General features: G+C 41.2%; 3 protein-coding genes across 5 annotated transcripts; 1 reads left to right on the top strand and 2 right to left on the bottom strand.

Annotated features, from left to right (window-relative positions):
• Positions 1–1,459: 1,459 nt before the first annotated feature.
• On the bottom strand, positions 1,460–7,032 carry cep57 (centrosomal protein 57). Of its 2 annotated transcripts, none has more exons than XM_069706430.1 (11): positions 6,547–6,681; positions 6,154–6,334; positions 5,613–5,816; positions 5,370–5,488; positions 5,112–5,240; positions 4,462–4,539; positions 4,231–4,323; positions 3,668–3,748; positions 3,296–3,546; positions 3,062–3,206; positions 1,460–2,944 (listed from the first exon to the last, which is right to left on the bottom strand). In XM_069706430.1, exons 1-11 carry the CDS (start codon positions 6,616–6,618, stop codon positions 2,765–2,767), a joined length of 1,533 nt encoding a protein of 510 aa, XP_069562531.1. In that variant the 5' UTR covers positions 6,619–6,681; the 3' UTR covers positions 1,460–2,764. The 2 variants fall into 2 exon arrangements, with proteins under 2 accessions (XP_069562531.1, XP_069562532.1); XM_069706431.1 differs by lacking the exon at positions 6,547–6,681 and adding an exon at positions 6,704–7,032 and having other exon boundaries at positions 1,461–2,944.
• Positions 7,033–7,140: 108 nt separating this feature from the next.
• On the top strand, positions 7,141–14,773 carry mre11a (MRE11 homolog A, double strand break repair nuclease). Its single transcript, XM_069706446.1, has 20 exons — positions 7,141–7,204; positions 8,122–8,192; positions 8,358–8,490; positions 8,615–8,775; positions 8,861–8,948; positions 9,065–9,206; positions 9,323–9,437; positions 10,077–10,262; positions 10,427–10,598; positions 10,709–10,789; positions 10,874–11,003; positions 11,147–11,247; positions 11,530–11,700; positions 11,787–11,846; positions 11,927–12,098; positions 13,009–13,095; positions 13,262–13,326; positions 13,438–13,499; positions 13,705–13,801; positions 14,753–14,773. Exons 1-20 carry the CDS (start codon positions 7,199–7,201, stop codon positions 14,771–14,773), a joined length of 2,121 nt encoding a protein of 706 aa, XP_069562547.1. The 5' UTR covers positions 7,141–7,198.
• Positions 14,774–15,191: 418 nt separating this feature from the next.
• On the bottom strand, positions 15,192–26,479 carry tmprss4a (transmembrane serine protease 4a). 2 transcript variants are annotated; one of them, XM_069706428.1, is made up of 13 exons: positions 25,630–26,479; positions 20,648–20,702; positions 20,237–20,377; positions 19,851–20,003; positions 19,627–19,753; positions 19,379–19,498; positions 18,734–18,777; positions 18,283–18,445; positions 18,002–18,168; positions 17,606–17,701; positions 17,339–17,481; positions 17,053–17,205; positions 15,192–16,603 (listed from the first exon to the last, which is right to left on the bottom strand). In XM_069706428.1, exons 1-13 carry the CDS (start codon positions 25,633–25,635, stop codon positions 16,592–16,594), a joined length of 1,380 nt encoding a protein of 459 aa, XP_069562529.1. In that variant the 5' UTR covers positions 25,636–26,479; the 3' UTR covers positions 15,192–16,591. The 2 variants fall into 2 exon arrangements, with proteins under 2 accessions (XP_069562529.1, XP_069562530.1); XM_069706429.1 differs by having other exon boundaries at positions 18,734–18,774.
• Between the last annotated feature and the right edge of the window lie 848 nt (positions 26,480–27,327).

Raw genomic sequence — 27,327 nt, 5'->3', positions numbered from 1 at the left:
GTTTGCACTGTTATGGATGATTTTGACCATTTTTAAGAGGCCAATTTAGTGTTACACTATTTCAGTCATATGTTTTATTCCTATTGTGAGCTAGTTTAAAAATGCAAAACAGTAATATCACATTAACTGTACATATTAAAGCTACATTTTGTGCTGTGAAAACAATTTCAATGATTGGCTCACTAGTAAAATGTGCCAGGAGGCAGCACACTGAGAAAGGCATATATATACGTATGAAGGCATGTTGTTGTTATTCATTCATAGTCTGAGGACCACAGAACCTGGTTGGGGTGTGTTTGTTTTGATTGCTGGTTTCTACAGAAGCACTAGTGTTGTTCCTCTGTTTGACACGGCTGTCACTGCGTAATCCTTCCTCATTTTTCTTTGTGTATTTAACTTGTTTTGGCCAAAATTCATAAGTATCTGTTAACTGGTCTGGACCTCCGTCCTCTGACTGTTAATCAGTGTGCAGGCTTCTGTCGTTTTCTGAGACGTGGGGCTTGATAGCGTGGAGGTCTGAGTGAGGGATAAAAAAAAACAACAGATGGCCCTTTTGCCATAGACCTTAAAGATCAAACAATTGTCAATTATTATTTGTGTTAGCTCATCTAAAGGACACAGAACAAATGATTGGATGTAGAATTATAAGAAATTGAGACCAGGTCTGGCCTCCGGATCACACAGACCTATACGCTGCTGTTCACTGGCTCCTACTGTATGCTCCTTAATAGAAAGTAAGTGGTCATCCTACTCTTCCCCTCCCCAAATCTCTCCTCCCTTCTGGATAACAAAGCATTTATTCTTCAAAATATGGATAGAACGGTAGAAGTAAAGGCCTCATTCGGGCAAATGACATAGGTTTCACGGTACCTACCAATACGTATGAAGGCATGTTGTTGCCCATGGCAAAAATTTGAATAGTCTGCAGCTGTATGAATACGGCCTACTTGCAGGACACAACAGGTGAGACAGGCTGGACTCTTCATCTGTAGGGAGCTGTCCAGTCCAGCCTGGTGCTGAAATCTACAATTAGACCCAAAGTCTTTCTCAGGAAGGAGACGCTCAGATTCTTAAAAGGCTTTGATAAGATGTGCAGGAGGACTTAAGAAGTTACATATTATTTAAGAATGGCATACAGTAAAGGGGCTTGCTAATTTCATCTTGACCAATCATTAGTTTCTCCATTTTTCAAATATTAAAACGTACATTCTTGCTGTGTTCAAGATTTTAAAGAAAATTAAATGCATCGTTTAATTAATTTTGCTTCCTATATTTTGAAAATACAAGATAATCCTACAAATAAATCTAAAAAAAAGGACTGTGTTCTGGGGTCACATTTATCCGTAAAAAATTCCTTCACATTTATAATATTTGATCCAGCTGTCTATGACATAAGATTTTTTTTAAAAAGCAACAGAAAGCAAAGCAAGAAATTGTTTGTTTTAAAGTATAGAGCATTTTTGTAATGTTATACTACATTTTACGTCAGAGAATTAATTAAACAGTTATTGACAATTTATTTGAAAGCCGTTGCGATTACATTACAGTCTGATATCTGCTGACGTCATGACGCCAGCATCAAAGGTGGATAAGTCTGTCAAAGAGGAGAGCCAAACAGGAGCAGCTCGGACACAGCAGGATATGGGCTAAAGTAAGGAGCAGTGGAAAATCTTCATATATAAAACAAAGTCAAGACCCACAAAATGTGCAAACAGAAACACCTTATTTCTCAAAGAAAAGCTTTTTCACTCAAATCTAAGATACCCATGATTGTCAAAATGAACAACTTACATGAATGCGTAGAAATAATTTGTACAATTACTATAATCATTGCACACAGGGATTCAGTTAACCAGTAAGAAAATCTTTTTAGGTTAGTCATCATCAGGCTGATAAACTTATGGGACTCCACTCAGCTGGTTATTTATTAGGTCCATCTTGTAGCTTTATGATCCCACCTGTTGAGTCATCATTACAGACCTATTTGAGGTTCCAGTTCAAAAGTTGGGTGGATCGAATGATAACACATTCAAACAGCAACCGAAACTGCATTCTCTAAGGAGACCCGAAGATGAATCGGCACCTCTCAAAAACAATTCCATCACAACTGAACATTATAAACTTCAGTGAAGCTGGGATTTATTGCAGGGTTGTTGTATTACCGCTATTAGCTTTGTTTAGGCGTACCAAATAAACTGAGAACTGAGTACATTATTTCATCTCTGCAGTTTTTTTACACTCCAAATAACTGCTGCTGTTTATGAAATTTGAGAATAAAATATCATTACAATCCAGGAATGTTTTAATACTAATTCATATTCTGGGGCTAGACAACTTTGCTGCAAACAAAATTGTCTTGCTTTTCTACAACTTGTGGAAATTTTAATACTATTAAGAGGACTATTGCGCCCTCTGTTGGTAAAAAAAACAAAACAACAACCACTAACTGAATCGAGACTGATGTTTTGAGTCAACATGCTCCATCAATAAAAACTCAGTCCCTTTAATGGTGAATTCACTTTGTTTTCACCAGTGTAAAAAAAAAAAAAAAAAAGCTGGTTAAAAGTAGTTTTTTTTTAATATTCCAGGAAAGAAAAGCATCATGGCGTCATATGGCCGTGAATGAGATGTTTGTCACAGGCTGATCTCTCATGTTCATGTCGTGTTTTTCAGTCAGTAGCTTTTTTGATGGTGAAATAATGGCCAGAGGTAGGTAGCACCAACAAGAGTAACCTAATGTGCTGTGTTCATGTCCTGATGAGTCTCAGGTCCACAACGAGGTCTGCAGAGCCTTCATGTCCCTCAGCAGCCTCAGATTCCTCTTACTTGTCTCTCCTGGTCTGACTTTGGCTGCTTCCGCAGAACGACTCCTACCTGCGGTGGACACTCTCACCCCATTCCCACCGCTCTGCCTGGACTTAGCTTCCTTTCTCAACTTCCTTATCTGGAGGAGGGACAAGGAAAAGACAGGAGATGCGAGGAAAAAGAAAAAAAAAAAAAGACAGCATAAATTTCACAATAAGCTGCCAATTGAATTGTTTTTTTTTGTGTGAAAACCTACCTGTGATTTGTGTTTGTAGATCTTACTGATCTGCTCTCCTTTCCTCTCTATTTTCAGTAGCAGCCTCTCCTGCTCCCTTTGAAGCGCTTTTCTTTCCCGTGCAGACACACTGTCCTCCACCTGCCGCATCAACTCATCCTGCTCCCTGAAACGCACACACAGAATAAAACTAACCACTATTAATAATCTCTAAGTATGTGACTCCTAATCAGGCCCAAATTTAACTCTACTCACAAGGTCATGAGTCGCAGCTCCTCCTGCAGGGCTTGCAGCAGCTCTGATAATTCCTCCCCACCAGCGGAAGAAGAAGAAGAGGAAGAAGAAGAAGAAGAAGAGGAACTGCCTGAATGCCAGTGGTGACCTGCCCCGGACCTGTTTGCGTTGTGAGAGAGGACGCGGCTGTTGCAGAGGTGGGGCTGGTGTTGCTTCAGCAGAGACAAAACTGACTGGACGTTGGCTCGGACTGAGTGGCTTGAGCTGACGGACTGAAGGCAGGCAGGAGAAGGGAAGCGAGTCGAAGAGAGAGGCAGAGAGCCAGTGTGAGGGAAGACTAAACACCATTGTATTCCTTTGCTGAAACCGCAAATGCGTGTATGGCCACGGTACCGTTCCAGTGACGAAAGGTACATCTCTGAGGCTCAGTCTATAGTGTGGCTCCGTGTGTGACTGCTGCTTTGGTGACGATTTCTGGAGAGAAAATCAACATCCACAATAGTTAGATACATGGGACTATTAAGTAGGCCTGCAACTAGAGATCAATTTTATCATCAGATAATTATGAAATGTATTGATTTCATCATTCGGTGCTTAAAATATTGAACTGTTTTTTTTTTTTTTTTATATAGACCAACACCCACAAAATATTCATTTCATGATGACACCAAGCGGAGAAAAGACAGCAGGTCTTATCTAAAAAGAGTTGGATACTTTCTGAGAAATAATAGCAGAGAAAACAGAATCTGGATTTATTTCATACTATTTTAATATTCATTCGGTTGTCCTGATTAAAGCACTTATTCGAATCATCATTACTGACACTGTAGAGAAGCACTCAACTGCAGCTGTCTCACCACATTTGTTCAAACATCTACTTCTTAAGTAAGAGGAAATATTCTCAGTGAGCTTGAACAGAAGTAAAACCTTGAGGCACTGCTTGTGCAGGTCTTTACCTTTGAATTGGACTTCCCTTTGGACCGTCTCATGGGCAGACAAGGTGACACCGAGCGCAGCAGGATCTTGTTGGCCTCCATACCCGTCTGCAGCTGACAGTCGCATAAAAGATGTGTCCATGTGTGTGTAAAATGTAAAAGAGGCTTCCTCTCAGATATAAGAAACATAAGCAATAGTGAGTGCAAGTGAGAAAACTGGATACAGCAGGAATACAATAAAAGTCTCGTTACCCATCTGGCCTTGTCCTGGACGAGCTTTCTCTGGTGCTCCTCTTCCTCTAGTTTCATCTCCAGCTGACAAATCTTCACCTAAAATATTCAGACGCGCACGGTCATCATTACTGTATTAATAATGAGAGGAAATATTCTAAATCCGATTTTTGTACTAGTCGCTGCAGACCGGAGATTAAAACGTGGGCTAGTTTTGAACCAATATTCGAGTAACTGAAGTTGTACGCTAGAAATATTTCTGAGATAATAAATTACAGTTTGGTTATTTTCCTGAACAGGAAAAAGTAAGAAAGAAGTTAAAATAAAGTGATCATTTTTATGCATTTAGTGAACTTATCTTAATGGGTCGACATAATTAACTGCAAGAGTAATACTGCAGCTCTGTGTTGTCTTCACTGAGGTTGTTATTCATGTTTTATTTGCAGAAAAACAGGCAGAGGGTGAGCTTGAGAAATGGGGGACCTCCAGCCCGCATGGAAATGTATTTTTGTGCCACTATCGCTGCTATAGATATTTTTCTGTTCTTTGACAATATGGTCTTCCTTATGACAGTGAGACGTGCACAGGACCGGGCAGCTCAGTAGTGAAATTCAGTACGAGTTTCTTTGACAGTTTTTCTTACTGACATCTCACTGTATTTGTGTAGGTACCTCTGCATTGCTCTGTGTGCGTGTCAGTCTGAGATACTCCTGCTCAAGCCGCTCCAGCTTCTCCAACTGGGCATGCCTAGACACTGTGTTAGACTGTTGATAGGCCGATTGGGCTTTCTTCACAGAGGCCTGGAAGTATGGAGAACCAATTATTACAGTTTCCCAAATCTACTCACTTACACATCACAGATTTTTTTTGTGTGTGTGTGTGTGTGTGCTTTTTAATGAAGAAGTCACATCCTGCGGCCCTGGATTAACCTGCTGTCTGAGGCTGATCTTCTCCATCCTGGCGTTGCACAACATCCGCCTCATTTGATCCAGCTGCCGCTCCAGGTTCACACAGCGAGACTCCGCAGCAGCGAGGTGGGTGATTAACACTGCAGACGGAGTTGAAGGTACACCATGAAGCGCAGACGAGGAAAATAAGCTGCAAGAAACCATCAGACACAACAGTGGAAAAAGTAAAAGAAAAGTCACATTATATTTGAATGACATACTCACCTTGGTTGCTGTCAGACCGGCCACTCATCCCTCTTTCCCGGTCCGTCTGATCATTTACGAGTTCCTTTGTAACTTTCTCTCTCCGGAGAACAGTGTGTGCTGCATCTTCCCCCACCACAGAGCACAGACTGAGCTCTGCTTGTCCTTTCGCCAACTCCAACCTCCAGAGCTTCTCCTGGAGGTTCTTCAGGGCAGATAAGATCGCTGCACGTTCACACACACAAATGGATTGCGTGCAAGAGATTAGACACGAGAAGAATGTGAAGCATGTGGGGATAGACTTCAAACATATCTGGGAAATAGCATAGTGTGATAAGATATTTCTCAAGGTTTTAATGAAAGAGGAAGTGAGCAGGATCCTTGCCGGGATGATGTGGAAGAATGAATAGATGCTGGTGCAGCTGAGACATTCAAGTAGTGCGGCATATCATGTTGCACATGTAACCATGGAGCTCTAAAACACCACGATACCTGAATGGAAACTTTGCAATGGGAAAACAACCCACACACACACACACACAGATGCACAAATTAAACGTACATGCACTGCTGGTCTCTGGGAAGGCTTTGCAGGGTGACGATGGGCGGTAAGAGTGATGTGTGCATGTTTGGGGTGTGCGAAGCAGAAGTGTGTTGCTGAAGGGACGGTGAGCAGGGTAGTCTCTGTAAGATGGCAGGGAGACGCTGTCTTCTCCACTGGGCGGTGGTGGTGGACGGGGCTTCTGCACAGAAACAGGACTCAAGTGTTAAGTTAGTACCCACAAATTCTTGCAAATATTGTACATATCTGCAAATAGCCAGCAAATTCAATACAGATAGTAAAAAAAAAAAAAAAAACGACATAAAACCCCCAAATTACAACATGATGTGTCTGTCCTGTTTAAGACAACCACAACACAATAAGTGAAACTTCAGCGTAGTTTCAGTTCTGCACCATGAGCCGCTCCGAGTTTTGTAGCAACCGCTGGGCAGCAGCTTTCCGTGCAGTCCCAGTTAACGTCGGCATAAAATGCGGAGACCAGTTTTGTTCTTCCTTTCGAGTTTAAACTAGGTCAAATAAATAAATAAAAATAAAAATCAAGCGAAGCTACCTTCTCCCGCCTAGCATCAGCTGCTGCGCGTATTTTTGACAGCGTCTCCATCGACACGCAGCCGATCCGGTCTGCCTCGCTTTTTGCGCTGGAGCCGGGGAGTGACGCGTGCAAACGAGGCGGATGTTTTGTTTAAAGTAAAGCTACACAAAAGCCATATGTCGCGAGTTGCGGCTGACGGCTCGCGAGCCGAGCGCCGTTTCCATGACGGCCTGCTGCGAATAGTGGTTGTGAAAGAAAACATCACTTGGCAAAAAAAAAAGCACGCGTTCCGAAAGGGTGGGAATAATTCCTTCACCAGCTTGGCTCGGCCGGCCGAGAGAGCGCGATAGAGCTCGACGTTGCACCTGGGAGAACGGTTCGAACCGGCGCTTCTCTGTGGATGGCAACAAGCGCACCCACCCACCCACCCCGGGTTGACTTACCGGAAATGTAGTTTTCTCTCTGCTGAGCTTCGGCAGTTTGGAACGCGGATGTTTCGGAAAAAGAACTACAATGACTGTGAGTCCTGTGGTGACGGGGAGGGGGGCGGGGTGAGGTGAGGAGGGGCGGGGTGAGGTTCGGCAAGAGTTTGCCGGGATTTTAACAGGATGTTGAGAGACTTCAGAGGAGGTATGTTGTAAACTGTGTTGTTGTTGTTGTTGTTTTTTTCCACCTCTAGACTTCACGGCACTCAGCTTAAAGTTGCGCATCTCTTAATGAGACCCAGCGAATATAGAAACACCGGTTCGGTTCGTGTCTGCTGCGGGTCGGCACGTTACGTGTTGTTGTTAGCTTATAGCTACCACGTTACTCGTGTTTACGCCGAGGCGGTATAATTGAATGTGTGTGTGTGTGTGTGTGTGTGTGTGTGTGTGTGTGTGTGTGTGTGTGTGTGTGTGTGTGTGTGTGTGTGTGTGTGTGTGGTAAAGTGTGTTTTCTTGGTAGCTCAGATCTTTTTTTTTTTTTAACAGCATAAACGATTGCTTTAGTGATTCTGTAATGTTTCTGACTAATTGCTCACCGTTGATCAATCAATGCTGATTGGTTGTGACTTTTTTTTTTTTTTTTTTTTTTACAAATTGATTAAAAGTTTTACAAATCAGACGCGGTGTTTTCAAGACTCTTAAGCATCTCGGTGATAATGAAGTGTAGGTTTATCCTGTCTACGTACTGGGGGGGGGGGGTTCAAATCTGGACCAGATCTAATGTGCTTTAATGTGTGAAAAAAAAAAGCAGTCTAATGTCCCTCTGCTGCATTTTCACAAATATAAGTTCAAAAAGTTCCAAAGCGCCTTGGTGATTATTATCATCATGCTGTTATTACAAATGATAATTTACATAATTGATGTGATATTTTTGTAGCATGTTTGAAATCTAGTTTGTGTGGATTTTAGACAAGACTTTCAGGGTTTTATATGTGTATGTATTCTCCGCAGGATAAGCTTTTCGCTGACCATCTGCCAAGTGTAAACAGATCTCGGATCATCATGTCCTCAGAGAGCACCTTGTGAGTTTGTTAAAACACCTGCTCTTGAAGTCTGCCAGAGTAATAAATAATGTGTATATCCAGGTAGTACGTAGATGAAACATGACACAATGTGGGGGTGTATAAAGGCTCAAAATAATCAAATGTATGGGCTGGATTTATTTGTATTTTCTGCTGCTTTTCTAGGGATGATGAGGATACCTTCAAGATCCTGATTGCTACAGATGTTCATATTGGTTACCTGGAGAAGGATGCCATCCGCGGCAACGACTCCTTCAACACGCTAGATGAAATCCTGAAATGTGCCAAGACAAATCAGGTGCATGCAAGTTGAAAGTTGTGAATGGGGGGGTCACGTGGATGATTGAACATGAAATGAGACGGAAGTACATCTCTACGTCTGGCTGTCTTAAATTCCTTTGGCCTATTTTTGTTGCTTGCAGGTGGATTTCATCCTCTTGGGAGGCGATTTGTTTCACGACAACAAGCCATCACGGAAATGCCTGCACAAATGCATCACTATGCTGAGAAAATACTGCATGGGAGACTCTCCTGTACGGTTCAACATCGTCAGTGACCAGACTGTCAACTTCAACACAACCCAGTCAGTCACCCTGCCTGTGTGGAGGTTCCTGCCAGCGCTGTATTTATATCGATGGAATCTTTACATACGTGTCGATGTGTTGCAGGTTCCCCTGGGTTAACTATCAGGATGAAAACCTCAACATTTCTATTCCCGTGTTCAGCATTCATGGCAACCACGATGACCCAACTGGGGTGAGTTGCTTTTAGTATACGAGAAATGATTGTGTCAGACACAAAACATGCACACTAATATACAGTTATGTGTGTTTTTGTCATGTTGTTTTGATTGTGCCTTTCTCTCCCTCAAGGCTGAAGGTTTGTGTGCATTGGATCTTCTCAGTGCTTCAGGTCTTGTCAATCACTTTGGCCACTCCCACTCAGTGGAGAGTATAGAGATCAGTCCCATCCTCCTGCAGAAAGGCAGCACCAAGTTGGCCCTATATGGTCTTGGTGAGTTTGTGTTTTATGTTAAAAGGTGGACAGGTAATGTCCACTCCTAAAATAATCTTGGTGCTTTGCTAAGGTCAATGAAAAATATGTGTTTTGCTTTCTGAATATGTGTGAAGGCTCTATCCCAGATGAGCGCTTGTACAGGATGTTTGTCAACAACCAGGTCACCATGCTTCGCCCCAAAGAAGACCAAGATGAATGGTTTAACCTCTTCACCATCCACCAGAACAGGTGTGTGCAAACATGTGAATGTTGATGGAAAGTCTTAATCCATTAGGTGGGAAAAGATGGTCATATATGAACAAATTTCATAGCATTTGAGAAACACATCTAATGCAAAGACTCGCAGAGGATACGTACTGTATACATACCGTGTTCGTACTGTATATGTACTGTATGCATACTGTATACCTTTGTAGATGAAAGTAGCCCTCAGTCAGAATGCAGGATATTTGTTTTTTGAGAGAAGGCGATGTCAGCTTAAGAGAGTGAATATTTGGTTGGTCTGCTGTGCTTTACTGAAGAATTGGCATATTCTCAGTGCATTGATACTTAAAGGTTTTAACTCCAACCAATTAGTGGCTTCAGGAATTGAGCAGCTGCTGTATATTCTGCATTTAGTGAGTTTTTGTTTTGCAATAACGGTGGCCACCAATATTATGGTTTTTGGTTGTCTGTCCATTTAAGTCTCTGTGATATAAGACTGTGATAGCTCAAGAACGCCTGAAGGGACTTTCTTCACCACGTATATTTTCTGAGTTCAGACAGGCGTGGGTGCTCACTGCAATTCAACCTGTTGGTGGAATCATACAACTGCGGGGCGGTAATTCCAGTTTTGTTTTATCTTTCCTGTCTTTGTGTTCTTTTTAGGAGTAAGCACGGTCCCACAAACTACATTCCTGAGCAGTTCCTGGATGACTTTCTTGACCTGGTGGTGTGGGGTCACGAGCATGAGTGTTTGATCGCACCAACCAGGAATGAACAACAGCTCTTCTATGTGACACAGCCTGGGAGCTCTGTGGCTACCTCCCTGTCTCCTGGAGAGGCTACTAAGAAGTACTAACACACACACACACACACACACACACACACACACACACACACACACACACACACACACACACACACACACACACACACACAGTAGATGATAGTCTCCACATTCTCAATGTATTTTGAAGGGCTCAAGTATCATCTAAGCACTCATTGTGTTTATGCAGGCACATCGGGCTGCTGAGGGTGAAAGGTCGGAAGATGAACCTGCAGAAGATCCCCCTGAAGACTGTGCGTCAGTTCTTCATTCAGGATGTGGTGCTGAGTGACTATGAAGACCTCTTCACACCTGATACACCACAGGTCACAAAGAAGGTGGCAGACTTGTGCTATGCAAAGGTAACAATGAGAGTCCCCGTCAGAAATACAGCACCAGTCTAACACTTGTTGCTCAGTCAACTCACCTTTTCTGCCTCGCTACCCTTTTATCTTTCTGTCTTTCTTTTTAGGTCGCAGAGATGTTAGAAAAAGCTGAGAGGGAACGACTCGGATGTCCTCTCACCCCGGAGAAACCTCTAATTCGCCTGAGGGTGAGATGGTCACACTTGCAGAGTGCGCACACACCTTAATATTGATACCTACTTCAAACTTATCGTCTTCATTGACTCCGCCAGGTGGACTACAGCGGAGGTTTCGAGGTGTTCAACTCTTCTCGCTTCAGTCAGAAGTTTGTGGACTGCGTGGCCAACCCGAAAGACCTCGTCCACTTTCTCAGGCGCCGCGAGCAAAAGGAGGACATTAAAGGTGAGACACAGGCTAAATACACACCTGTACACTGTTCACCCACCATTGAACAAAACCATTTAAATGCAACGTGTTTTCACTTTCCACTTGATGTGCTCGATAATGATTAATAGTGCACGTGTTTCATTCATTGTGCTTTTTAGATGAGGCCAACATTGACTACGGCAAGCTGGTGAAAACGACTGCGGCTGAGGGGCTGAGAGTCGAGGACCTGGTTAAACAGTACTTTGAGGCAGCTGAACAGGTATGTTAAACAATACATGCTCATATATTTATGGGGTATCAGCTACCCGCGAGTTGGGCACCTGAAGGTGCATGGAGGGGGAACGGAGCAAAGCGTAGGTGGAGGTGGTGGGGAACACTAGGTTGTTTGGTCGGGAACGAGAGCCAGATTAGGGGGTGATTTTGACTCGTGATTAGTAAAGTAATTCAGTTCACTTTCAGAAACGTGCCACAACACTGGATATCGAGTCCCTTGTTCTCATCTACTGTGTATTTTGTTGTGTGTATCTGTGTGTTATCTTAGAAGGTGCAGCTGTCCCTGCTGACCGAGCAGGGCATGGGGAAGGCCATTCAGGAGTTCGTCGATAAAGATGAGAAGAATGCCATCGAGGACCTTATCACCTACCAGTTAGAGAAGACACAACGGCATCTTCAGGCCAGAGGAGTAACCACAGAGCAGGATATAGATACGGAGGTAAGAGGGTGTGACGTGTCGGCAGTGCAGCGATTGTTGTCGTATGTCGCATGTCATTATAGCAGTTTGTGGTTTTATATTTTCAGGTTCGGAGATTCAGAGACTCCAAAAAGAACACGACTGAGGAAGAAAACGACATCAGAGAAGTAAGTGATGATTTCACTGAGCCCTGAAATGCAGTTTCTGTGTTCTGTTTATTATCTCTCTCTCTCTCTCTCTCGCTAAGGCCATTAATAGAGCCAAAGCTCACCGGTTGGAGTGTGGTGGTGATCCGGATATATCAGATGAGTTTGGAGATGTTACAATGGACTCTGATGAAGGCTCAGCTCCATCACCAGCCCCTACACGAGGCAGAGGGCGAGGAGGCCGAGGACGAGGTGCCCAGGGGAGAGGCAGAGGTGAGAGTGATAAATAAATGTTCTAAATGTTTATTGAAGACTGTACCTTTGGTACGCGACAATGACACAAACATAAATCACTGAGTGCCTGAGAGGCCGGTTACACCAAACACAAAGTGTCTTCGTAGCAGACTATTTTGCAGAAGTATGCAGAAGTAAAAGGGTTCTTGCTCTATTTACAAACAAGTTAATTGCAAGAGAAATAACTATTCATCAAAATGAATGTCTCTTGTGGACAGCCAAGAGCAATACTGGGTGATTTAATAGACTAGACCTACAATACAAGAGGTCTACTAACAGGAGATAAACTCTGTCGGGAACATTTATTTAATAAAAGAAGAATTTTAAGATGATAATATGGAACTACAAATACAAAAAAAAAATATATATATATATATATATGGCTTTGTAACATTTTATAAAATCTCCCTGAAGTGTTAACAGCACAGTCACGCTTCTTTTAAATGCAAACAGATGGGACGTCACAACTCTGAAGATCACACTTTCAGTTATGCACTTGTCTTGCTTAACCTGAAGGTTGTGATAAAAACTGCCTAACAAATCTCAGCCATTATTCAAACTCAATACTTTGTGCCACTGCTCCACAATAAAAGCCTTCTAGAAAAGAGCATTGATTGTAGGTTTTACTGTGAAGCACTATAACAGAAGTGGTGAGTTACAGTCACAAGGGTTGGATTTGTTTACGATAACGACTTGATTTTATTAATCGTTTGAACCAACATTAAAAATTGTCCTAAATGTACCGTGATATTTAGGTCAAACCCTCAACTTTTGCATACATTTTTGAAAGGCATATGACACCAGTACAGCAAATGTATGATTATTGATCTGCATTTCCTCCATCATACAGTAAATCCAATGTTCCGCTGTTGTTCATCTGTCCATTCAGGTGCAACTGCTACTGAACCAAAGCCACGCGGTCGGGGACGCTCCCAGAAATCCTCAGTGACAACTCAAAGCAGAAGCATTATGCAGGGTAGGGGAGTGTTAAGTTATGTCTGTGAGCGTGACAATCGGTAGACACACATGTTAGTGTAATGCAGCCTGACAGAGAATGCGCAGAAATTATTCTAAATGATTCTACTTTCTCCTTGATTCCTCCTCACAACTTTCTTGCCTCCTCTTTACACCTCATTCTTCAGCATTTCAAGCTCCATCCCAGAGAGCTTCTCGCACCGGAGCCACCAAATCTTACGCAGAAGAAGAAGTAAGTCAAATGATAAATGTTAACATACCCGTAATCACACGTCTCTCTTTTTGATCTGCATATAAACTATGCCATCTGCCAACGTTGGATCGCATCTTTATCCATAATCAGGTGACCATCGATGACTCGGATGAAGATACACCTGTGATGAAAGCTACCCGGCCGCCTGCGAGGTATGTTTGTTTTAGTCCACAGTGTGGTGCTACACTGTTTAAAGAGAAAAAAACAATGTAGTGTCAAGAAGATGGTCCTACTGTGCTTAGTTAAAGTTGATAGATACTTCAAATATATTTTCTTTCTTTTCCTCCTTGTTCTAACCAAACAGTTTAAATATTTATTTCTTTATTGTTATCTGGTTTTTGCTCCTGCCTACCACAGACCGGCATCATCATCATCATCCTTCACCAAGCACAGCTCTCAGAGCCAGAGCCAGTCATCCAGAGGGGTTGCATTTGATGACAGTGATGATGATGAGGTAAAACAACATGTTCAAAAATGCTGCCAGGGTGCAGAGTATGTTTTATTCTTCCATTGGTGTGTGAAGTGATATTACCATATTGTTTTTGGAGGAATCAAAACAATCCTGAATTCCTGATTACTTGCAGCTATTGCTTTTCTTACAGAAAACTACTCTTGCTTGCCTACCTACATAATCCATTTGATATTTTCTTGCCAAAAATGAACTCATCTATTATTTGACCAATGTTTTAATCCTTCTTTTCTGCATCTTTTTTTTTTTTGATACAGGATAACCCATTCAAAGGCCCCAGCCGTTCACGGAGATAACCACGAGTGCATCTATTCTGCAACATCTGTTAAGATTGTTGATTTTCTAACTAATCTGTAAATGCTAATTCACATGTGAGCTGCTGCTGTGTAGTTTTGAAGGACTTTGAAGGGAATGTTTCCAATTTCTCAACTCTCTGTCTTCCTAATGTCAACAAAAAGAATTACATTGATCAGTTAGTGTTGCTTAGGGTAAAATCATCCAGTCTGTTTGCTGTTAAAAGGGCTAGGCTAAAAGCTGCACGGGGGCAAGTTGGAGCAAAGACTTACTGTTTGTTGTCTTGGGTTTTCACAGCCTCATTTGCTAAACACCACTTGAACCTATGAGCTGGTGGAGTGCATCTGCTTCTGTACATCAAAACTGACCAGTGTTGGTCTTTGTAATACTTTCTTCCAGGAAATAATAAATGTTTTTTTCATATATACAATCAGCTGTAAGTTATGACCTGGTTATGCCTCCCTTTCAAAGGGAGTTGAACATTGCCAGACCTAACTCCACCATGCTGTGCCAGTGCTGGAGAAAGGTGTGGCTGCATTTGCATATCATTGCTTGTTTGTATTTCTTTAAAATCGTCTTGAGCAGTGCAAAGGCAAATTAGTGCCATCTTTAAAAAAAAACTAACGTCTCTCCGTCACACAGCCTCTCTGCCAGCAGTACTAGTGACTCTCTTCTAGTAAAGTACCTCGAGTTTGTACTCTTAGTCACAAATGAAAGATAACATTTAGAAGTGTGTGCAAAGCTTTGTGTAGACATGGTTGTGTGTATGTCTGCGTTTCCTTCCTGTTAAAAGGATTTCCTGCAACAGAAAAAGGCAGTCTTTCTTATTTTTCAAAAATCATGTATATCACGTGATTTCTTAACTTTCCTGACTTTTGATTGTGTCTGAAATGTGAGGAGAATCATCTTTTGTGCATGATTTATATAATGATTTACACAAACTCTCCTCCCTGTTGTTCCCATTGTTAACTCTGGGTCAGAGGGTTTGTGCTTAGGAGAATGACACTGAAAGAAACAAGGAGGGATCTAATTTCCAGTATGTACGCTTTTATAGAGGATGACAACAAAAAAACTGCTCCAGTTGCCAAGTTAAAGAATAATTATTTTATTATATTTACAAAGTATTTACACATGTACAAAAATCAACAAAATGTACCATATATGGAGTCAAAGATTATCAGCCACTGTGGCACCTATTCATGTCCATTCATTTTATAATATACACTTTATACAATAAGTTAACTATTACTTTTTCATTCAGAAATTCAAATTTATCCTTTGTGCAAATTTCTATATATTGGCAAAGGGTAAAAAAAAAAACAAATGCAGGTTGCGGTCTTATTTTACTTTGGTGCAACTTGAATCAAAGTTTTACAATTAAAATAATGATCGGGTTTTGGCAGAGTGCACAGATTTGACAAACTTAAATGCTGTAAATTTGACAAAGACACTTTTAAAATTTGTGGGAGAATGCATTCATATCCTTTTTGGCTGTGCATGTAAACCACAACTCTGAATGGCCAGAGTGCGAGTACTCTTGAGGCAAACTGGATATACGACTGTGTCGAGGCACTATGAACACAGTTTGATAGAAATATTGGCGTTCAGTGCATCATTAGACTAATTACTTAAACCATCTGCAAATACAGTAAGGTCAAGTAACTCACTTTCCACTTAAAGTGCTCATGTGAATCATTCTGTGGTTGAAAGTAAGCACACCATCTGTGCTGTCAAAAAAAAAAAAAAGTACATTTGCCCTTTAACAGGGAGACGCATCAGATCACTATCAGCACCATAAAGACATTAAACTCTCAGACCTGGTGCCACTTTCACAATGTTGGTCATATTAAGCTGAGGCTTCACACTGGCTCCTAATAACACCGGTCGGTCCCCTTTCTTTATATAGCAGTTTACTGTAATGAACCCTCATGACATATTGCACACCCAAAGTCATAGCACATAGCAATCAAGTACATCACATTTGAGGTCCGCCAGTCTGGCCAAGTCAAACATTTTCACAGACCAGACTTTGGTGACACAGATTAAATATCCTGTTTTCATTTGATATTATTTGTTTAGAAAACTTATTAATCAGTGACCTGGGTCTGTCAAATGACACTAAAGATTTTAAAAATAAAATAAAAAAAATCGAAAAACATGTTTGAACATTCTGCTGCAAAGACCCCAGACTGGCCAGTGACCGATGGCTACAGAAAAATACTTTTCCCCTGAGATAAGAATCTGAAATGGCACAAACAACACCTGAAATATGTTTGTATGAAATGTGTGTATGTATATGTTCAGTGTTAGTGCATATGGCTGTGTTGATCTGTTTTGCTGTTGAGACGCATCTTCAACTTCCCCTTTCGACCGGTCCTTCTCTCACCTTCAGGCAACCACACTGAAAACAAAAGCCTTTGAGTTTCACAGTCTGTCCGAGGAAGATTGGACCGCAGTGGCTGTTTGTCACCGTGGATGACATCAAGGGTTTTTCTGGGGGGGATAAAGTAGAGATTCTCAGTGTGGGAGATTTATACGTATTGTAGTTTATTTTTTCTTTATCTCTGCTGAGTGTTTCTAAAGTGAAACTGACTCATAGCAGTAATTGTAAAGTATATTTCAGTTCAGTATTGTTTCATGTTTCTTTTGTTTTTTCTTCTTCCAGACTAGTACCACAACAGTGAAGTAGAAATGATTGTATTGGATGTAATTTCCACCTTCAAACTGATATTTTACTAATACTATAATTTTCATATCGTTTGTTTTAAGTTAGGGACATTTTCAAAGCTTTAGTGGAGCCTCAGTCTTCCTCTGCGTCAATGTGAAGAAAGCAAATTTCCCCTTTGTGTGAAAGACACGAGTAATGTAGGTGAAAGTTCTTGGTAAAAACTAGTCAGTGGAACTTGCTAATATCGAACTGCAGCATTTCCTGTATGCGGTACCTCGATGACTGTATGAATCCAGTTGAGCATCTCCTCCACGTTGCAGTAAACACCTGGCTTGCTCTCCCGGGCACATCCAACGCCCCAGCTCACCACTCCCACCACGTTCCACCGAGAGGAGCTGAAGTGCACCAAAGGGCCCCCACTGTCCCCCTGGGGTTCAAAACAGAACAAGAACATTGCAGGTTTTTAATATCCATCCCTTTGTCAGATATTAATATTGGACTACATCTAATATTAAATTACAGACGTGTAATGATTGGAACTGTGTTTAGAGATCTTTTACCTGGCAGGCGTCCACATTCCCTTCCAGGAAACCAGCACAGATCATCTTTTGTGTGATGGCACTACCATAGACTCTGGGGCTGGAACATATACTCTGGGCTATCAGAGGGATGTGGGCCTTCTGCAGTGAGTGGGAAACCTTCCCTGAAGGCAGAACGAGGGTATAACTTTTCAGTAACAGGGGCAACCTTAAACACAAGGAGAAGTGTCCTTTCTGTTCTCAGGGTAGCAGCTGATAATGACAAGCGGTCACAAGTGGGTTTCTCACCATTTTCCGCAAGGTATCCCCAGCCTGTCACAACCATGGAGGCTCCGGCAGCAAGGCCAAAGGATTTAGGAGGTAGGCAAACTGGCAGGCGGCCCACTGGAAGAAAAGTATTTGGTGTGAAAACAGTAGATGTTATTGGACACTTAAGAGGTAGAGTTAAAATGATCAACTGATTACACTGACTGACTGATTTCTAGTAAAGAGCTTGCTCTTTAACATATAGACCACTAGATGGCAGCAGAGTGGAACCTACCAAACGTCCTCACTGACCTTAAGGAAACTATTCAAGCTTAAATGTCAGCTACAGACTCCACAAAGTCAGATAAACAACATACTAATCAGGAAAACGGTCATTTCTGTGACTGTGTGGTTATGAGTATGAAATTAAACTCTCACCTCCTACTGTAATCGGGCTACTGAGTCGCATCAGTGCTATGTCATTGTCGTTTAGTGCCGGATCGTAGTTTCCATTCAATATGACCCTGTCCACATAGGAACCGCTCAGTGTGCTCATGTACGTCCGGCCTGACACCACTCTCCACCGGCTGAGCTCCTTTTTACTGCTGCATGGCACAAAAAGAAGAGCGCAAGGAAGAAGTGGGAGCGTGAGTTTGAGTATTACATGTAAATTACAAAGAAAATTCATTACAAATGGTATACAGGGTAACTATACTGACCCGATGAAGCAGTGGGCGGCAGTGACTACCCAACGTGGTGACACCAGCGAGCCTCCGCATGTATGTTGGCCACCTTGCTGCAGGCTGACCTGCCAGGGATAGTCCTCAATGAGGGCATCTGTACCCCCAACAATACGGTCCTGAGAGCCCACCTGTCCACAGTCTGATAAACAAAATTATGTTGTTAGTTTCACTGGTGTTTTTTTTTTCTGGGGGTCATTTAGAAAGTACTTTTACTATGCCTTTGCTAATATATCCGTCTAGTTTGTTTAACATCTCCCCCCCCCCCCAAACTCTGTTTTTATTTGTTATAAAGAATAAAGGAAGCTACTCTGTCACATGTAGCAAAGAAAGAGTTTTGCGGGCCTGTACGGGCCTGTCAGTGTGAAACTGCCCACACAACCACATCATTTTCCATCCACCAACTATGAGCCCCACTCTGCTCACTCACCTGAACAGGACAAAGATACCACTGATCCGGACCTGCATACGCTGCTGTTGGAAATAAAAAGGCCTTCATCAAATATTTTCATAAATGTCCAAAACAAATAGTCCAACAGACAAAATCCACCAGTCAACATAGTGACCTAACTTCAACCCTGTGGTGAACTTTCTCACTTTCTGTTTTGCGTTATCTAAATAAAACACTTGTATTTTTGAACTTTCATAATGGACAATACAGAAAGGGAACAAAAATGGTGGACTTTTTTTTTTTTTTAACTTTTAGGAATAGAAACTATGACCACAGACAAGATACCATGAGTAAGTGATGTATGGGGGGACAGTAGAAAGCTAAGTTTGAAAGGAAAATGACAATAAAATTGACATTTTTACTAGCAAACACAGAAATTGGGACAGATAGGAATATAAATACAAAGAAGGGGAAATTAGAATTTTCCATTCAGTAGGAAAGCAGCTGTGTCTTTCTTGGTCTGAGACTGACTGATAACAAAGTGTAACATGACATTTTACATATAAAGTTAAACAGTTTCCTTAAATAGAACTTTCTAAATCACTTCTCATCCATGTAGCAATAATGCACTCATGTACTGTAAGGGTCCTAAATGATGACAGACGATGATGTAGCCTTCCTCACCGGTCGATGGTAGCCTGATGTACGGGTGTGTTTGTTATCCCAGGCCTGACCGCTGTGAATGGTCCAGAATTCAAGGAAGACATTAAAGTGCTCACTGGGATACTGGTGCTACGAGGTTTGCTGTGAATAAAGAAGGGGGACGATGTGAGACTTGATTTCGGGTCAAAGAGCCCAATCATAAAGATTGCAACACAATGTATGCACTCACTGTAATCTCAAATGTGAACCTGTGGTGGGCATAAACTCACTATGCGTATCCCAGTTGTGTACATGCAGTCTGTGTGTGCTGCGCGGTCCAGTCGTCACTGCACACGCTCCGCCAGCCTGAGCCAGGACTGTACACCTGCAGGACGTGCCGACTTGACGTGAGACGCACTGTTGGGAGTTGTGGCACAGAGCGGAAGACGAGTCATTTTTCAAGCCTCATTTTTGTCTGATGCCAAAAACAGAAAGAGTCGGGTGTTTGTTCTACCTGGAAATGTTGTGTTGTCTGTAAAACTTGACACACAAGTAATTTCATCCTCTCCTCCAGAGCAGTCATCGTTCCCGTCACAGGCTTTGTCTATTGGGATGAACCTCACTGAGCGTTTGCAGAAGAAGTACTTTCTGTCGATCAGCTGCTTAACTAGAGGGAGAAGGAGTGGCATATTGGAAGAGTGTGGCAGCACACGGGTCAGAAATTGGTCTTGCCTAGATGAATTGACTTAAATGATTAACATTGACTTCTGTCATTAAGTTGACAACTTTTCATGATTTTCTCTCGAATCCAAGCTGATGCAAACATACAGAAAAGGCCTGTTTGACATCCTGTCGTGTACATGCGAGTTCTTGGAGGAAGAAACTACAGTCAGGACTCACTAAAGTATCCTGCGGTGACCAGGATACCCAGTAACACCACAACTGTCAGGATAGTCAGCAACACCCTCTTCGTCTTAGACGCCTTGTCTTTCTGAGTCTTTGGGGCCGTCATGGGCCTTCTGTGGCGTCCTGGCCGTGGAACTGCAGGGAAATAAATAAGGGAAAAAACAGACAGGGCGTTAAAGAGAGAGAGAAACATGAAGTAAATAAAATAGAACAATAGAATAGAAGGAGGAAGACAGAAAAAGGGTAGAGAAAATGAGTTAGGGTAAAAGGGAAGTGTGAACTGAATGTTCTGCAAGTTCGCAGGGCTGCTCAACACTTCAGTTTCAAAGTATTTAACATGATATTCATAAAAATCCCCCATCAGTGCTGCAACACAAACGGTACCAAAACTAACTGATGGCTTACCTGCCTGCCTGGGATTCAATGGATTAGAGCTTTCCTCAGGTAGGTTAATGACCGTCTGAGGACACAATAACAAAGATACACAAGACAAAGTGAGTCCAGGTGTTGGTACAACAGTGTGCGCTGGATGGCTTCAGAGTTAATATACAGTGTGTGTCTAGGAGAAGTTGTAAGTTTGTGATTGTGTCATTTTGTGTGCACGTTTCCATGTAATTATCTGAGCTTACATGATGTCTTTGAATGTGAGTCTCTTCTGTTTACTTCCAGATGAAGGTTAGAATAGAAAAGAAAAAAACAAGCAAACATTTGTATGTCCGAAATAACAGTGCAAAACCCAGGAAACATGAGCCAACTGTAAGACTGGTACATAATGCAATGCATATCCAGGGGAGGAGCCACATAAAACCATCAATAGTGAACACATGGAACACAGGGTGCCACCTTACACCCATGTGCCTCTCTGGATGTATGAGCTGCTCCATATGCTGCCTGCAGACCTTCTAAACCCATCATGAAAGAGATACACTGCCAGTACACAATGCACAGTATATTGGGGCGTAGTGTGGCAAAGCCTATCGGGACCAAGGGACTCTTCCATTCAAATGCAACCGATATTGTGGAGACGGAGCATACCGTAAGGTCGCAGGGCGGTAGAGTTAAGGCCAAGTCACTACTCAAGAGTCCTCAAGATAGCAGCTGTATCCCAGTTGCATAATGTCACAATGACTGTCAGTATAGAAATGTCCCAATGGAGTTGCGTAATCTTCCTTATAGCATGGTTATTTTCTTTTTTCCAGTAGGCTAACATTAGTTTTGTCTCTTTAAATCACAGATTTGAGGTCTGCGGGAGTGGGAACTCGGCGCATGAGCAGAGGGACGTTTGAACTGAGTCACCCTCTGCAAAAGTAAAAAAAAAACATTGCTACGTCCTGTGAATAGTTGTCTTATTTAAATGTCCCGTTAGCTATTGCTTCCAGTCAGCAACAAAACTATTTCAGCCACCTAGAAAAAGGCCAATCTAAATAATTAATAGCAGTCGAGGTGTAATATTACTTAACAGTAATGTAGCATTATTTGAACTGTTTTGTTTTTACTTTACATCTGTTGCTGAAGTACAAACTCCCAGTAGGGAGAAAAACACTGTTTCCCCTCAGAGAGAAAGGAAATGAATATCAGAGCAGTGAGAAAAAACTGTTTGTGATGAAAGCCTTCAGCACAGTGGTACTTCACTGGCTTAGTTTTGATCGTTCATGACCTTAGTTTCTGTTAGTGTGAGATGAGTGTTAGGCCTACCTGGTATTATTGGTCCCTAAATCACAAATAAAATCACAAGCTGCGATATTGACATGATTACGGCAATCTAGATTCTTGAATATTGAATATTACATGTTTTGTTGCGCAAAAGAGTTAACATTTCTTTTCATTAGTGGGCTGAGTGAAATACAGTAGATTTTTACTGCCTTGTCAGAGTTCATAAAATGTTAAAAAAAAATAATGATTGTTTCAGAAGCTGACTTCAAATCATCACTATCGCAAGAATGCATTCATTCACCCAGATTTTAAGATAGTCCTACAATCATTAAATCCAAACCCATTTTCTGCTTTAAAAATAAAGGTTATCTGCTCTGCGGCATTTTCACTTTTGGATGTTACCCTCAGTGCATCTTCTGTAGTTGATAGTGTAGAATGTGTTCTGTTATCCAGCAAAGATGAATACAGTTCATCCTGTAGTCTTACAGCTCAAGTATCACATCAATGTAGCTGCTGACTGGCCTATTAGAAGATTTCAGCAAATGGTCCAGTGTATATTTACAGATTGACAGTTTAAAGAGCACTTTTGTCTGCCTGCTGCTCTTCCTTTGTCTTGTTCTCACAGATATCTATTCACTGTTTGAACATATATGTGTGAGTTGAGAGCTCATTTGGGAAAAACAAACCAAGTCCAGAAATGCAACGACCAAAAGAGGAACTTCCAAAGCAGTAAAGCCTAATGAAACAACAAACTAAGAACAATTTTCTTCTCTATTTTAACTTCTGTTTAATTTTGTTCCAGAAGTTCTTGGTAAATTCCCTAATCAGCGTATTTATTTGTGGCCAGTGTTATTCTGCTGTAGTTGAAGGAGGTGTTTCAAATTTGAAGCATTAGAGGTATGAAAGCTCATCTCTGAAAATGTTGGCTGCTGCCTTATGTTTGCATTCAGCTTGTAACCGGATAAGTGTGAGCACACCAAATAGAGAGGGGCAAAGAATGTTGTCAATCAGGGGTTTTTTGTGGGTTTTTTTAGGTATGGAGCTCACTATCCTGGTATGAGTCAGCTAAGTCAGCCGAAACTGTTATGCAAATGTGCTCCCTGAGACACTCTTAATACAGCAGTTTACATGGTCTCGTCGATCTTAAAGCATAAAAGCTGCGTACGTCAGAGACCCAGGCAGCCTGTAATTACTCTTAATGTCATGCAATCTAATCTTTCTCAAATTTCTCTTTGCATTGAAACATGGAATATTTTACTTGTGTGCATTAAGCCTTGCAGCACTTCTGTAGTAACTTGATAGTTGCATTCACTTACAGTAAAAAAAAAAAATTGTTTTTCCATACTATTAGTTTATTGCCATATACTTAATAAGTAAGGTGATTCTGAGATACCCCCTCTTTCCAATTTCTCCAAGTATTTGTTTTAAGTGAAGTAAAATTTTTGACTTAACAACATCAATTTTGTTCCATGCAAAAACAAAATCTGGTTTGTTGTGTGTGTTTGAATGCTGTCTCCAAATATGTTTTCAGATTTTCTCTATCACTACCGGAAATTGTTGGCATCAATTGCTGGCCAATAAAGATGAATGTTCCTGAGGCTAAAAATAGGGGGAAGATTTTGCATTTTAGAAGTAAGTGTGCACATAGGCTGTTTTAAGTGCTGCCATACTTATGATAAAACAATACACAGTCTGTCACTTAAAAAGCATGCCAGATAGAAAGATTATAAAGGTAGGTTTTATTTTAACGTAAAACATTTTTATAAATAAAATCCACCTATTTCAGTTTGTGGGCCAAAACATTTTTTGGAATTTTGTTGCCTAGTGTTATCAGAGTTAAAAAAAAAAAAAAAAAAAAAAACCTGCGTAACATTCGTCATGTAATGATTCATTTAATTTCAACAGATAACATTTAACACACAGCCTCAAATAAACCACATGCATTCATCACTGATACCAATTGGAAGTAACCTCTGCGGAAAAAAACAAAACAATAGGAGAAACTAGGTCATCATCACCTGCCAGTATAAGGTAGTGTACGTCAATGAGCAATTAAGGCATGGTAAACAAGAAAAGGACCTGGTCATAAAACCTGGGAAACCAGAAAGATGGCTTAAGTCATGTTGCCTAGAGTCGACAAACACATCCCTGAAAATACATGTCTTGCTTTATCATACCATGATGTGCGTTTGAAGGTATTGTGTACCTGGAAACATAAATGACTAACATTAGGTAGCATTAGCCAATCACATGTCTTACTTCTTCACTAATAGCCATTAGTGGGAACCACTCCAGTTCCAGTAAGAAAAGCATAACTGGGTCAGCCTTAACAGGTAAAAGCCTGACACGGTTCAAGCAAGGTATTCCCTTTGCTGCTTCTCAGCTTTGCTGGATTATGTTCCTTTAAACTGAAACGTTAACAAAAGGGCTTTTGAGAAGCAACGCGTGACTTGTTGGATGAGCTTTCATCAATGGCAGAAATCTAGACCACTTCTGTCCACACATGTTTAGATATTCAGGAGCACAAATAAGTACTTGTGTTTATATGAGTAAAAAAGTGTATGCTTTGGTCAGAGTTGGCTTTTCATGCATTGCATTCTGTAATGCAAGCAGTGGCCCAGACATATGAGGTGCTAATAATGACAGTTCATTTATTATTATATCAGCTGATTCGTCTTGGCTCAAAACAATTGTAGAATTGAAAATGTCAAAATGAGCAGCTGTTAGGAGAGACAGATGTCTGCACAAAATGCGTAAATTGTCGCAAAAAGAGCTCACATAACTTTGCTGATTTGGAATTGGTTCCACTTTCTATAGCTGGATAAACAGCACAGAAATACATATTACAAGATACACATAGCAATCTGTTCTTATAAAAATGGGACACAACAAACCATTTCTACTGTACCATTGCATGAGGTATCACCCCACCAAATATGTAAAAAGAAAATAGTGTGCAGTCCAAAACTTCTAACTCTAGTAATGGCACCCAAGCTTTGAAACAAGCCTCTTGTTTTAATGTTTGTTTAAACCGCAGCAGCTGCTGCTTGTTCCCGCCTCCTCAGTTATTAACTCGCTGTGATGCAAACCAGACCATTAATTGTTTGTCACTTTTGAAGTCACATTTCTATATTTATATTCTTTATTATTCAATAGCACCTGATTTAAAATCATTGTTCTTTTTGCCTTGTTAAGGTATACATGGTTTACCATATATTTTGCAGAGTATCAAGTTATTCATTTAAAAAATAAATAATAGTCACAACCATAATAAAACTAAGTCGTAAAAGGCAAACAGACAAGTTATGTTTACATTCAGTGTTACTCACTAAAACACATTATATGATTGCATGATATTGTCAGCCATACTAGCCAGCCTTACCAATGAATATCACCAAAAAATAAACCTACAATGTTCCTACCTGCACCCGAAGCTGCTACTGATCATGCACCTTTGATAAGATCCTGTATGTACAGCACAGGGTAGCATGTGTTCCTCTTTAGTATCAGATAGCATTTCCAGCAGCGCACTGCAAAAACTGGTTGAGCAGATATGGGCAAAGAGAGTACCTTTAGTATTGCAATATGTCTTTTTTTTTTTTTTTTTTTACCAATTATGATAACAAACTCGTTACCAGGATGCATTGTGATCAAATGACTCCTCCAAGCAAAGCAGTGACCTGACCGTCCACTTTCCTGGGGAATATGTTGATTCTGCTTTCAGTCACACTCACCAACATGATGCAGTTGTCTTTCTTGGGAAGGCCTAGATGCACCTGGTCCGGCACGGAGCACAGAGTAAACACTGCCCTCCCTACTTGGAGGTGGGACTCCCCAAAAACTTGATGTCCCCTGTATCTCCTTCGTCCTCTTCCCCTCAACCTCTTGCTCTACTGGCTTAAACTACAAAACCTGGTTTGATTCAGTCTCTCTCTCTTTCCTACTCCCGCCCCTTTTCTTTCTTACTGCAGTGTAACTAAATCTGTTTTGAAGGGTGCCTGATTTGCCCCTTTGTAAAATCCCAAGGCTGTAATAAAGAATTCTGATGTGTAGCGTTGTGTTTCAGCGCTGCACAGTTTTAGAGACCGCTGCTTTTGAATGACCAAGCCCTACTGACAAAACAAAACTAAACTATTCCACGTAACCTGACTCTTGAACCCTCCTCTCTTTCTTGCTGTTCTTCTCCCTACCTGTGCGCCTTTCTCGATCTTGTCCCTCCTCCCACATATCCTCCCACTCTAAACTTTTCAAACCCTGTATCACATGATCTCTTTTTTTTTTGTTGCCCCGTGTCCTTAACTTCTCAGCCCACACTCAGTAGCTCTTTGCCTCTCAAATTTTACTCAAACTCACAGCCACACATCAATATATTTTCAGAGACACAAATACATGCAAAACCACCAACTTAACGCATGAACCCGGACACAATATGTGTGCTGTTCGAGCAGGAATATGCCCTGAAGCTGAGGTGTGTCCCTCACCTGCTTTGTTTTGACAGTTTGATGTTGGTATCAGTCATAGGACTGCCTGACATCAAATTGTGACTCATGCAACACCACATGTCATGGGCATAACAGGACTGTGAGAAATACACCTGTTGCTATGCTAATACTTGTCACTAAACTCAAAGTACAACTGAGTCAAATTAAAATGTTATCAGTTTTGCAGCTGTATTAGACAAATTAAAAACTCTCATGGGGATGGTGCTAATTTGACAGTCAGTGGGAGATGCAAATATCTGCATCAAATTGCTCAGCAATCCGTCCAATGACTGTTGAAACATATTACTACAAAATAAAAATCTCAACATCGTGGTAACACCGGGGGAAATCAGGGAATCATCAATGTTTCATTGTCTGTGAACTATTGAAGCCCAGTTTAAACGAAAGATTCTCAATGAGCCAAAACTGTTTTTGAACATTGCAGGGAAAAGTTTAACCAAATTGAGCAGCCCGTCTCTGCTTGACTCAAGCCAGTTCATGGTGTTACAAGTGGACAGTTTTAGAATATATTTTCAATAGATTTTTCTGCTATTTTAGAGGAGACACCAACTTCACGGAACTGCTACAGAAAAAGACAGGAGAAATGAGCCCACTGCGTATTCTTTTGGAGCACCAATGGGCAGCTACAAATTCTTCTGTTGCAAGTAACTCAATGTCACTATCCTCATTCATGTTTTAAGATGCCACAAATCATATCAATCTATGAAAAAGCCCGAACAGGCAGAATTTAAAACAGAAGTGTAGAGAGTTGTTATAATGGAGATGTTACGCCGTCTGGTCTATTTACCTTGGTATCGACTGGCAGGTCTCACAATGTTGCAGGCGGTCAAACTGTGAATTTTCATCTCGTTGCAAATGCTATGAAATTGTAGTATTTCAGAAATATATTTGAATCTGCCTTTATTCTATGCAGTTTTAAAGTTTAAAACA

Source organism: Brachyistius frenatus, unplaced genomic scaffold, assembly GCF_029030835.1.
Source record: "Brachyistius frenatus isolate BFR_SWC_R1_liver_20210118 unplaced genomic scaffold, ASM2903083v1 Contig_62, whole genome shotgun sequence".
NCBI classification, from domain to species: Eukaryota; Metazoa; Chordata; class Actinopteri; family Embiotocidae; genus Brachyistius; species Brachyistius frenatus.
This window is presented reverse-complemented; position numbering and strand designations above follow the sequence as displayed.